General features: G+C 35.4%; 1 protein-coding gene across 1 annotated transcript in view; it reads right to left on the bottom strand.

The window, feature by feature from the left end:
• Positions 1 to 4020: 4020 nt before the first annotated feature.
• The window catches only part of unc-104 (kinesin family member unc-104), an 871528-nt gene continuing 861424 nt past the window's right edge, over positions 4021 to 14124 (bottom strand). The window contains exon 34 of the mRNA XM_067138474.2: positions 4021 to 9339. Within this exon, the coding sequence (XP_066994575.1) occupies positions 9264 to 9339 (76 nt within the window). The 3' untranslated portion in view covers positions 4021 to 9263. The remainder of the gene's footprint in view (positions 9340 to 14124) is intronic.

The following is a 14124-nucleotide window of genomic DNA, read 5'->3' as shown; positions in this document are numbered from 1 at the left end:
CGAGGAATGTGGATTGAAAACAAGTGTAGAAAAGAGAAAAACTCTTGTTATGACTAGAGGGGAGAAAGAAGGGAAAGGTCAGGTTAAGACTTGCAGACAAGCCCCTGAAAGTAGTGGAGACGTTCAAATACCTGGGGAGTGAATTAATGGAGAATGCTAGACGGCATGCTGAAATGAGTAATGGATTCTTTTAAATAGCAATTCTACTACAGCTGAGGACTTCCTCCAAGATGTGCAGCAACAAACCCCGAAGCCAAAGATGGCAATGCCACAGTCATAACAAGAATTCTGTGAGGTTCTTAACAAACTCAGAAAGGCACCTGGACCTGACAAATGTTCCAGTGGAGCTGATCCAAGGGATGTCCTTATCCTTAAAAGACAAGACTGTTCACACCAATCATCTTAATCTGGAAAACTCGGCTAGTACCTGGTGACCCGAAGAATGTTACTATCATCACTATTTTCAAGGAAGCTGACTGCAGTATATTCCTGCTGTCCATAGCTGGGGAACTTCTTGCAAGGATTCTACTTAGCCATCTCCAGGTTGTCTCTGGGAAGATTCTCCCCGTGTCTCAGTGTAATTTCTGTGCCTCAAGAGGCACAATTGACATGACCTTTTGTGCATGGCAACTTCAAGAAAAATGCAGAGAACAGCAGCAACCTCTCTACTTAGTGTTTTATGATCTGGTAAAGGCTTTGACTCTGTCCCAAGGCCTGCTATGTGGGCAGTGTTGAGACTCTTCGATTGCCCTGAACTCTTTGTTGGCTTGGTTCGAGCACTCCACGATAAGTCTGGTCAGGTTCTGCATCAGAAAAACAACTCTTAATGCTTTTCCTCTCATACATGGACTGAAGCAAGGGCATTTACTTGCCCCAACACTCTTGCTCTGTATGTGGCTGCTATGCTTTGTGATTCATGCTGTACCCAACACCTCTGGCATTGATTTAAGGTATCTTCTTGATGGAAGTCTCTTCAACTTGACAAGACTTCGTTCACATTGCTCAACTTATGTGACAGAATAACTGAACTGTAATATGCTGATTATACTGCATCACCTGCTCTCACTCTCTGAGGACCTGCAGCAGTCAGTCAATAGTTTCAAAAGAGCATATGGCAGTTTTGGCCTCACCATCAGTGAAGAAGAAGAAGAAGTAGAAGTAGTAGTTCAATGTCTATGTCAGATGTTATTCTGGAAAAGACAGATCACTTGTCATACCTTGGGAGCATCTTGTCTGAACAGTCATCATCCTCATCATCAATGTCCCACTCCAGTCACCCAGGTGTGGTTAACAAGCCTCCTCCACTCCTTTCTGTCCTTCCAACTTTTCCTGCTCCATTACTTCCAGCACATCCAATCCAGCTTCTACAATGTCCTTTCAAATCTGATCCATCCACCTTCTTCTCGGTCTTCCAACTGGTCTCTTTCCCTTAACTTCTCTTTCCAATTCCCTTCTTGCTACCCGATCCTTTCCCATTCTTTTTACATGTCCGAACCACCTCAGTCTTGCTTTCTGTATGTTCTGTACTAATGGTTCTATCTTCAGCTCTTCTCTGATTTTAATATTTTGAATTCTATCTATTCTTGTCTTTTTAACTGATGTTCTTCAAAATTTCATTTCTACTGGTTGGATCTTACTATCTTGTCTCTTATTAGTTACCAGTGTTTCTAGTCCGTATGTTACAATTGGTATGAAATACTGTTTATATAATGTTAATTTCGTTCTCTTGGGTACTTTGTCATCCCATAAAAGCTCTCTGACTTGATGATAAAATGTTCTACCTTTACTCAGTCTGTTATTAATTTAAGGGTTGATTTCATTACTTCCATTAATAATGCTACCCAGATATGTAAACTGTTCCACATTCTCTAACCTTTCTCCGTCTATGTTTACTTGGCTTCTCTTTTTCTCTTTTCCACAGTGCATGACTACAGTTTTCTTTTTACTAATTACCATTCCAAACTCCTTCAGATTTTCATTCCAAATGTCCAGTCTCCTTTGTACTTCCTTTTCTCCCTTTCCCCAAATCACCACATCATCTGCAAATACCAAAGCATTCACTTCATCACTACTGATACCCTGTTTTACACGTTTTATGATTTCATCCATCAATATAATAAGCAATAATGGCGACAGTGCACTTCCTTGCTTGAGACTTTTGTATAAAATGTTTCAGAATCACCACTCTCCACTTGTAAACTGCTTTTACTCTCATGATACAACATTTTTATCTTGTTAATTAATAATTTTGGTACATTCCTTTTCAGTAGGCATTTCCATACATGTTTTCTCTTAACTGTATCATAAGCTTTTTCCAAATCCAAAAATACAAACAGTGCACCTCATAAAGGATGTGGAGAACAGACTCTGTGCTGCTCATTTGGTCAGCTACCCAAGCACATCTTTAGAAATAAAGACCTAACAGTTCATATCAAACTCATGGTGTATAAAGCAGTCATCATCACATCATTACTCTATGGACATGAAACCTGGACCCTATACAGCTGTAACATCAAGAAGCTTGAATGATTTCATCAGCAGAAACTTCCGTTCAATCTTAGATATATCAAATCTGTAGATGCCCCTAACATTGGCCGTTAGCTTCAGTGGACCGGGCACGTGTGCCGCATAAGCGACACCAGACTTCCTCACCAATTCCTTTATGGTGAATTTTCCTCAGACATGAGAGCCTGCGGTGTCCCTCTAAAGCGTTATAAACACCACCTCAAACAAACCATGAAGGTCACAAACATCAAACCTCAAATCTGGGAAAAGTAGTTGGGAATAGGGGCAGTTGGCTTAAAGGGATGGTCATCTGGAGAAGTTTCATTGTAGATTATTAAAAAGATCTTAAGGATAATTTTAAAAATAATTTTTAAAATGTGAAACTGACTTTCCCTTGCATGTATTGGGATTTTACTCCCCCTCCCCCGATTGTTTTGACGTTACAATTCTTTGAATATTTAGTCTTATACAGATTTAAATGCAGCTCTCACCTTCTAGACCCACTGTTCACTGTGTTGTGCAGAGCTGCTGAACAAACCAGCCACACCAGTTTGCCAAGTCTGTCCTAGGTAGTTGAAATGTGACACTCTTTCAATGGTGTTTCTGTCTGGAGTGATAACAGCACTGAGATTTTCTGCTTGCTGGTTACCGTGAACATTGGCTTTAAAATAAACATTGAAAGAACAAACTCCTAGCTTACTTCATTGATGGTGTTGAAAAGGAATTGAAGGTCTTCTAAAATGTCAGCTAATATCACAATGTCATCTGCATAGTGGATGTTGCTTCCTGTAGATCTTAATTTCTTTATAAACTTCTTTAAAGGTGATTTGAAAAATAGCTTTCAGAGCATAAGTTAAAAAATATTGGAGAATAAAAATAATAATAAAAACAGTGCATCCACTTTAATTTTTTGAAGGATAAGCTATTAAGAATTGGTCTCAAGCTGGCAATATGAAAAATCCCATGCTTCATAGTAACTTATTACTCGCTCCTGAGTGTTTGTCAGGAAATTTCTAAGTTCAGATTTATGAAACTGCATCCTATTCCTTTGTACTGCTACAAGTATCAACTATCTTGTTGCAAGTAATCAAGTTTTCTATCTAGTGTATAGGCAGAGGATGTCATCATTTTGTAGGAGAAGAGATGATCATATGAAAGCTTAGGAACTCGATACACAACACAAGATACTTTAGCCAAGATCATATATTCTTTAAAGAGATGTTTTGCTTACAAGGCAAACATTTCAACACCAAACAGAATGACAATTACTGCTGCTGAGACTATTGAAAATAAACATGGAAGTGGTGATGAGAGTGTTGGCATGTCAGTCACTATATATATTACATTTGGTCACAACAAACTCACTCTCATTCATACAGTTGACACCAGGAGTGCTGTTCATCAGAGTGGCTTATCACTGAATATATAACCAAGAGGCAGTTTGTAATGGTTACTTTTAATGATAATGTAGAGTATGTTTTCTCTAGAGGTCCTATGAACATGTAAACACTCAGGCATTTTAAAAATAGTTTTATTTACCCAAAAACATACTATTATTAACATTTTTGTGATGCATGGTTAAACTGCATTATATTACATGTTTCTTCTTCACTTTAATACAGCTTTACAGTGAGTAAAGATCTCACACCTTTGGTATTTTCTAGTTTTCAAGAAAATAACAATCTTGCTTGCAATTCCCAACAAGACAATATTTTAAGAATACTAACAAAATGTTGACAGAAATGCAGTTGAATGTATGGGGATACCTGTTTACATTATAAGAAAATTATAGGAGGAAAAAGATTTTTAACAAAGAATATATGGAATTATGTCTATAAGGCTCTTAAAAATATGCATGGAGGAGTTCATACGGCAGAATAAGCTCACTAAGTTTATTGGGTGGACACTGTCAATATCTCATACATAAGATAGAATGAATATGAAGGAAAGAAATAATACTATAAACTCGTTATTTTTCAAGACAAAAAACTGAGGAACTCTGAGAAGCAGGAATCATATAAATTATTCCAAATGCAGATCTAATGTCATACAGTGTTTAATAAATTGATACCACATTCGAAAACCAGCTGCACTATATTCTGTTTATTTTTAGACCTTCCAGCAACAGATACTTAATTTGATTCATAATGTGTAAGTAACCTAGTGCTACATATGGCATACATATATATTTGATAAAATCAAGCTGAAGAAACATTTCCTCTCAATAAACTCAAATGTGCTTCTCTAGTCAATCTTATGAGACTGATAGACAGAAACACCATGATAAAGCCTCCAATATTACAAAACAGGTGAATAGCAACAGCTCATCTTGATTATAAATAATTAAACTAAACCAGGTGTTATATGTTTGTGTATGATCCTCTTTGTAGACATATTCCATTTATTAGGAGATAAAATTATCGACTGTAAATTTTATTGCTTAAGTAAGAGTGAAAACCATATTTAATTGAAGTCATCGTTTGTTAGAATACATCAGAGTTTTAAACTTTGTGTTACATTAACACCACACATCTGTATTGTAAAATATACTGCATTGAAGATTCACAAGGAATATTGTACTTCCTTAGTCAAATGTGTTAATGTAACAAACAGAAAGGGAAACGTTTTTGTTACAATAAGGCATTGGACAGAGAGGAGATATGAAAAGGGGAACAAGCAGAGATCTCCTTATGAGACACTCAGAAAGCAATTTTAATTCCCCTATGAAAAAAGACTGTACACTTATGTATTTTGATATATGATTAAAATTTATTAAGATATTCACATTTTTCCCACTTGATATCAAGACATATATTTCTGATTTTTTTTCTTTTTGGTACAGGACTGTCAGAACGACACAGACTTGACTGATGTTTTGTAATCAAAACTATTCTACCATGGTATGTTATAACTACATCTTGAACAACATAGTCTACATAGTTCAGGTCAACAAAATATGATTTTGAAAACGTAATTGCACAGGCCCAACTGCCATTAAGCTTACAGTTACAAATTAATATTTCCTAAATAAACTGTAGGCCTAATCAAAAAAATACTGTAATATCAACAAAATATACTTATATTAATACATATAAAGAACAAAAATAAAATTTAAAATGATTTTGCTTACATAGCTACTTAATAGCAAAATGGATTTTCTGCAATCCATATATTCCTATACACAATGTGAATTTTCAGTTATTAGGAGTTTGTACCAGTAAGGTTTACAAAAAGGTTCTCCAGTCTTCACAATAGCGCTCAGCTGATTATGAGCCACCACTGCAGTATTCCCAACAGCTCCTTAGCACCAACAAACATTTTATACGACTAATATTGCACAAATCATAAGCAGTCACAATTCCACTCCAGCTGCCTCGAATCAATGGTAAGGAGGTACAAAAAACAGAAATATGTAGGATGTTCCCTTACACTTTCACCACAAAGATATATATTTATAACTGTGTTTCATATATACAAACTATTAACATAAATAATATCTTGATAAATTTTTCATATATATATAATATGTGTATATAAAAAGACTATTTAAATTTAAAATCTATCAGCAATTCTCAAACTAAATATGTCACACTTAGGCTTCTTCAAGCTTAGACTAGCAATCTTTCAGTATAAATAAAGGAGATTTATACACTGAGAAACATAATAATACTGTACAACAAACACATAACAGCTCAAGAAAATACAAGCAATTGGGCACTAAGAAAGTACAAACTCACTTTAAAATTTGTATACTCTTAGTAGCAAAGAATACAAAATAATGTTTCAATTCTTTCATTCTATCCTCTAGATTTTCCTTCCAATGGAACAGGTAATATAATAAATCTAAATGGTAAAAGAAAAAGCTTACACAATGGAAAGCAGTTAATCAGATTTTTAATGAAACATTTTTGTCAGTTTTACTTCCAGATATTCAGCTACAGACTCAAAAGCAATACCAGTACAGACTTCTGACCGACATTTTACCAGCAAAAAATCAGGAAGTATGACAAATAAAACATGCACTAATAATTCTCAATATAATGATACTAACTAGGAAAAACCCTAATCAGTACCAATGATAAACCAATTCATTTGGAAGAAACAGTTTCAGAAAAGTATACTGTCACATTATCACAGGAAGCAACAATCTTGCAATTACAGTTTAATCCTTATGTTTTATATTTCATTTCCTATTGCGGGATTCAGAACTTTATACCATAGTGTAAACCAAGATCACGGTAATTGAAAAACAGTTACATATGACTATGATAAATTATATATTTTTAATAAAATAGAAATACCAATACTACCAACATACAGAAACATACCAGAATAAAAACAGTACCATAAAATATTAAAATATATTGTATTAAGGAATGGAACACTTTGCCTTTATGTCTGGAATCTCTGGTCTGTAATAATTCAGAGTAAAGATGCAGGTAAATACTAACACTAACACTGAATGTGTGATTTTCTTGTCACCTATTTATATGCATGTAAAATAAGAGATTCATCTTGGTTATTCCAACAAGAAACTCAAAGATGGAGAAACAAAACATGTCATGTTCACCAGAAAGATGTATATCATAAATCATACAATCTTCAATATGAAAAAATAAAATAAAAAATAAATAAATGGTTGAACCAAACAACCCACCATGTTTTCATCTCTATGAAAAATCTTTTAGAAAACTGAATCACAAAAAAGATAATTCACAAATAATTAATTCATTAAAGTCTTTTGATCTCAAATTAACATTTGCATAGCATGAATGAATAGTAGTATAATGCATAGTTATGTATTTTCATGGATGGTGACAGTGGAAACAGAACAGACATTACACTATTTACCTGATGTCAGGTGAAAATGGAGATATCTGTTCTATTGGTCATTTTCTGCTCTTTTAGACAAGACGGTTTTTGGGTTTATACAGAAATAAATGAGACCAACTTTTCCAGTCATCTTGCTTCACACAACAAAGGATGGAATGCCTAGTTTGTGGACTGCAATACAGTAGCGTAAACCAGTCTCAGAAACATCTGCTTAGGATTTCCATTCTTCTTACAACTGAATTCTAGGGAAATGCCTTTCACTGTCCATGTGCTTCAATCCTATGCAATCCATAAGAGAAACATTAAATTGCTTAAGTTATTCTCATGCAAAGTCCTATAATTTATACTTTCTCTAACAGAAATACGACTTTAGTTGAACGATTATACGAGATAAAGTTGTAAATAAGAAAAATTCAGGAGCTTATTTCCCTTCTTTTAATTGCCAAAGCAATATTTGTATACTTAAGAGTATGACACATTCTTATGTCTACGCTATATGACAACTTAAATTAACATAGAAATTAACTTCTAAGAGCCCAACTCTTGCTTAATGTATATACATATACACAGTATACTGTATATAGGTTTCCCAAATCATAACTGAAAAAGTTCAACTCACCAGTGGAATGGTGGATTTTTAAGTCAAACATGTTCAGTGGAATGTATTGTGGAATTCAGTGTTCTTGAGAGCTTATCTCAAAATCTTAAATAAGTTATCTATCTTTGAACTCTTTGCACAACTTTCCTATGAAAACTTAAGAAGTTAAAGGAGAGCATGACAGGATAATAATAATAATAATAATAATAATAATAATAATAATAATAATAATAATAATAATTTTATACACTATGATGCATTAAGATGAAGTATAATGTCCAGAAAATGTTCAGATATCATCATCCAGTTATCTGTCCTACCTATGCAACATAACATGACAGACAGAAGCAAAAAGAACATAAACCCAGAGCTGAGAGATGAGTGTAGCAGCTAGGCCAGTTCTACCTCCACTGAGTACTGTACCTGATTGCATAACTTTATTCACATTCTGACAAAAGCAGCTGAACAGGAATCATAATACAGATGAAGATAAATTATGACAATACTAAAAATTACTTGAGATAATTTCATAAATTAATACCAATGCTATTACCAATTATTATTCCCACTGAGGCCTATGTGCTTTAACAGAGTAAGAAGAGACATACACACCACAAGCAAGTATTCTTTGCCTTCATACAAGTCCACTACTCCATGTTTGATGTACCCAATAAACCATCCACAGAAATAGGCTGCGATACTGATAGGTAACCCTTGGCCAAATTTACAAATATTTTATTACCTAAGATATTTATCATATTAAACATAAAATGTCAAATACAAGCACACTATACATTGATCAGCTACTCAGTGGAGGATAGTGGGACTGTTATCTATGAAGACTTAGAAAGCTCAATCCAACTAAAGTTGAAAATAAAAGACTCTGTAGTGTTTTTAAAAAATCTCCAACATAAAACATAAAGCAAGAGAAAGAGATACTATTGAGTTGTGTGTATGTATATGTACTTATATTTATATATGTATGTTTTATGTATAAGACTTGCTCCCTCTTCAGGAGAGAAATGCCACAACAGACGAGTGTCCACATTCCAGAGGTAGCCAAGTAGAGGACCCCGGTCCACACAGGGTAAAACAAAGATTGAAATGTGTTCAACAGGCAATATCTATAAACCTGAAGATACAAATAATCAGAGAAACTCCAGTACCATTTTTTTTTTTAAATTTGCAATTTCTTGGCTGAATGGAGAATGATTACTGATGATTATGCTATCATCAGGGGGACCACAACTCGCAATCTGATGGAATGTGACTTCAACTTCTGGTCCACTCTTGATTAGTAACAGTACAAGTGATCAAGAGCACCCACTCACTTAGCAACCTGCAGTACTGGTGGTACGGCCATACTTGGTGCAGTAAGAGGTCTCCTTCGAGCCAACTTGGATCTGAAAAATGGAGAATTTCACACTGTGACAATGTTTCCAAGATGCACAAAAGATAAATTGCAAGGTGGTCCTCACAAAGAAAAGTTAAAACAGGGCTGTGCCTGTCACGGTCAAAAATATTGATGTGAAAACCGTACCATGTGATAGGTGTTAATATTCTTTAAATCACTATGACAATGATTTATTGTTGAACAATATTCTCCTTATTCAATACCTTATGGTTAATGTGAATTTAAAAAACTTAAATTTCACATTCATTACAACTATACATGTTTTTGCGGACGATTTAGCATTACTTGCAAATACAATAGAAGAGGCTAAATTTCAAATTGAACAACTAGAAATTATAGCTAAAAAAATGGGATTACAAATTTCATTTGAAAAAACAGAAATGATGCCAACTTTTAAAGTTGATTTACCAGTTATTCAGCTGAACAGTAATAAAGAGATTAAAATTGTTCAGAAATTCAAATATCTTGGGGAAATAATAACATGGAACACAAATGAAAAAGAAGCAATAGAACACAGAACAACTAAATTTAAACAAGCACAAAGACTTACCTGGCCAACCTATAAAAAAAAATCTCTTTCGATAAACGCTAAGCTGAAACACTATAATTCCATAGTTAAACCAGAGGCAACCTATGCTAGTGAAACGTTATTCAAATTAAATGTAAAATCTACAACAGACAAATTACAGAAAACTGAGAGAAGAATTCTTAGAACAATTATTAATAAAAAACACCAAGTTGATGGACAGTGGAGATTGTTGCCTAACAACATTGTCTATCGTGAATGTGAATCAATAATATCTACAATGCGTAAAAGAAGAATTTCCTTTTTCTGTCACATATCTAGATTAGCAGACACCAGGATATTGAAACAACTATTCGATTACTTTTTGAAGAATAAAATCAATAATAATTGGTTCAAAGAAGTTCAGGACGATTTGGAAGAATTGGGTATAACTCGGCAACAAATCAAAGACAGAAAAGAGAAGAGGATTTTGAAGAACAAAAGCATAAGTCTCAAACTAAAAGTAGTTGAACGGAAACAATATACTATATCGGACACACAAAGGGCTTCCAGGTCGGAGAGGATGAAAAAGTTCTGGGAGAAGAAGAAGAAGAAATTAACTCAAATGTATTGATTTCAGTGCTCCAATGTGGGCGTAAAATATGTAAATAAATAATAAATAAATAAATATACATGTTTTGATCCTAAATGGATCATCTTCAGTAGATGGCTAAAATTGACATTGCATATTGTACTGTAGTTAAAAACATGTAAAACTGAAGTGAGGAGGATGATATGTATGTTAAAATGTTCTTATTAAGGAAAAGTTTATGTTCTTATAAGGTCGTGGTTTAAAGTTTGTTTTTTAAATTCACATTAACCATAAGGCAATAAATCATTGTCATAGTGATTTAAAGAATATTACGGTAGTTTAGTTGCCAATACGGAAACATGAAATTTATATTTTGTGATAGGTGTAGTCAAAATGAAGGATCTAGTTAGTACGAGTTTGCAGTTTTATTGCAGACATTTCATTTCTGAATTCCAAATAAATTTATGCACCTTCAAGACCATGACTTGTACACTGTTTTCCTTCACTGGAAGAGTATGGCTGATACTCCAGCACTGCGGAACTGTCTTTAGGATGCCCGCAGCTGTGTTAACTCTGCAAATCATCTAACATTTAAAATGGGCGATTTTGGACTTGTTGGAATTTTGGTAATTTGCTCTATTTCCCTGAATGGGTTTTTGATCATTTTGAAGCCATTTATTGTCCAAACATCGCAACATTTTATAAAAGAAAGAAATTCTGCCCACACCACAATTTTCTCAAATGTTCACTACTCGAGTTATTTTTGTCATATATATGTAAAACCCACGAAGAGAAATTAAACACCATCTCATACAACATTGTACCATTCCAAAGTCAAGAGCTACACTAACTGTTAGCCGTGCCGCATGACCGTTTTAGTACCACAAGATGGCAGTACTACTGCATGACCCGATGATGTCAAATCGACATTAGACCCTTGTTTCTTGCTACAATGGCCCTTCCTCTATAAAATGAGAGATTTAATACTATCATTACATGTGTTGTCTAGATATTATTTCAATTTTAAAACTTTCGTGCTTTTGCAACACTCACCAGCCAAATGCAGTGCAGTTCCGAAACTATAGACAAAATGGTTTAAAAGACATATGTAACAGCATATGTAATGGAAAGGAACAAACAAATGATGAATATGGTCGTAAACAGAAATACCAAAACTTGGAGAGGAACACATTCAAATAAACATAAATTAGAATAATTATGTCCCAGTATCTCTGAAAGTGTTACCATAGTTTGTCTACTTCCATGATTTATAATTCCCAACACAGGAAGTGAGTGTCCCTTGGAAGGTATATACAGGTGAGAAGATAGGACATGCAACGTGGCCTTGCCAAGTTACGTTCTATTTTGTTGTAGGACGTAGCTTGTTACACGTCTTGGTTGGGACATTATATATCTGTTCAGTGGCCATATTATGATATTATGACTAATGCATGCAATTTTTTTTTTTTCCAGCAGTCATGTTATAGTTTTGTGAAATGTCTCCAAACGTGGAGACTTTGTCAGCCAAGGTGTTAGCCATGCGCACTAAATCGTGAGTTCTGCTGCTCGCCTTGGGTGCCAAGAGTTCGGGTCTTACAGTGACTTTTTATGTGAGTCACATAACTTCCTTTGTTGTATCATGCCATTACTGACAGTGAGTAGGCTTATTTGAGGCCCTGAAAAGGGCTGTTGGGTGGTCCACTCAGCATCAGAACCATGCACTGCTGTTGTGCATGACCTCTTCCAAGCATGTGGCCATAGAATTGATTAGGTTAGAAGCACAAGTATGTAATCACCTGCCACCACATCTCTGGCTGCACCAACAATATCCCAGAGAGCGTCGTTTGTATTTGGCATGGATCGGGCCAGGTCTCCACCATTATCCTTTTTTGCCTCGGCCCACGCTTTCTCGATGGGATTTGTATCTGCCCTACAAGGAGGCCAGTTGATAAGTTCGACCTGACCTTCCTGCGTGAACCATTTCTGAACTAATCAGGACGTGGATCGGAGAAAGAACCTGCCAAAATTGTATAACACCTGCATGGAAGGGACCATAATATTCACTAAAATGTGCACACATTAATAATAATAAGAAATTGTGCACAAATGTGCATTACATTTCAGAATAATCCAATAAGGAAATTGTTCTTTTACTGCATTCACTAAAATGGTATCGATCACATTGTTTGCTATATAACACGCACACACACGCACTGCACAGATGGGTCATGAAAACCAGGTCGTACGCACAGTTTGTGATGGAAACCATGTATGGCCAGTCTGTTCAGAGCACTCCTCAGTTCGCTGTTCGGCCCAGTCCAGCTTCAATTAATCATTGTGTCCGTCCTGTAGAATTCCAAGTCAATTTCCACTCACTTTCTTAGTCTAATTTGAAGTAGTTTCTGTTCTTGTTGTGTGGAGGCTAATTGTAGTCTCATTCTTATGTCTTCCATAAGGAAGGTTTCTCTAGCAAGTCTCGATGGTGACATTTTGAAAATACCTAAAATTCTCTTCAAGAATCTAGCCTTGACATTCTCAATAACTCTAAGGTCAGATAGGGTTAGATGTTCCCAAATTAGCTCCAAACTGTATGTCAGGGCAGTAGTGAAACGCTGCTCGATTCTGTGCAACATTCGTATCCTTCATGAGCTCATTCAACCACAATACACAAAAGATACAACGCCAATGCTCGACCACATTTTATGCCTTGTGTCACATCCTGAAAGGGTGAAATGCATACCGGCTCATCATTCACCGAGGAAAATTCAAAGCGGTGCACCTCTACTAAGTAAATTCTTCTCTGATTTCACACTTTTATTTCATCAAATCATTATCATGCTTTTACTCCCTAATTCACAAAGAGACATTATAAAATGACCAAACAGCACTCCCCCCCCATTTTCTGCTGAGCAGAGTTACTGCCGACAACATTCTCTCAACCCTCCTACATAACCAACACAGCTTCAACTTAATTTTCGTACATTTCACACTTTTCGCATTAGCACTTAATGAATCCCACAAGAAACTATTCTAACACTAAATGTCTGGAATGTGGGTTAGGATATACATCATCATCATCATCATCATCATCATCATTTCCCATTATCCAGCTGTAGCCGAGTAGGGGCAAATACGATTCCTCTCCACTTTCTTTGGTTTTTCCACCACTTCTCCTCCAACACTGTGTCCCAGTCCAGGTTTCTTTCTCTAATACTGCATTGGATTGTGTCCTTCCATCTCAATCGCGGATGTCCGTGGCCTTTCCTTCCTTGCATTTGCATTTCCATCACCTATTATGGCATTCTTTCATCACTCATTCGCTTTATGTGCCCAAACCATCTTAGTCGGCTCTTCTCTATTCTGTCATTCATTTTTTCCAATCCAATTTCTTCCCAGATTTTCTTATTCCTTATTTTGTCTCTTCTATTCTTCTGTATCATACTCCTCAAGAAGTTACAGCAGCCTGTATTCGACTCTCATCCTCCTTTGTCATTGTCAAAGTTTCTGCTCCGCAAGTTGTTATGGGTATGTAATACACCTTGTACATAGTTTCCTTTGCTTCCACTGGCACATCTTTGTCCCATAACATGTTTCTTATACTACAATAGAAACAGCTTCCAGCTTGAATCCTCTTACTAATTTCAGCATCCAGTCGAGCATTGTCCATTAATTCACTC

The sequence above is a fragment of the Anabrus simplex genome, chromosome 1 (assembly GCF_040414725.1).
Source record: "Anabrus simplex isolate iqAnaSimp1 chromosome 1, ASM4041472v1, whole genome shotgun sequence".
Classification (NCBI taxonomy): Eukaryota; Metazoa; Arthropoda; class Insecta; order Orthoptera; family Tettigoniidae; genus Anabrus; species Anabrus simplex.
Note: the sequence above shows the minus strand (reverse complement) of the source record. Positions and strands in the feature narration are given on the sequence as shown.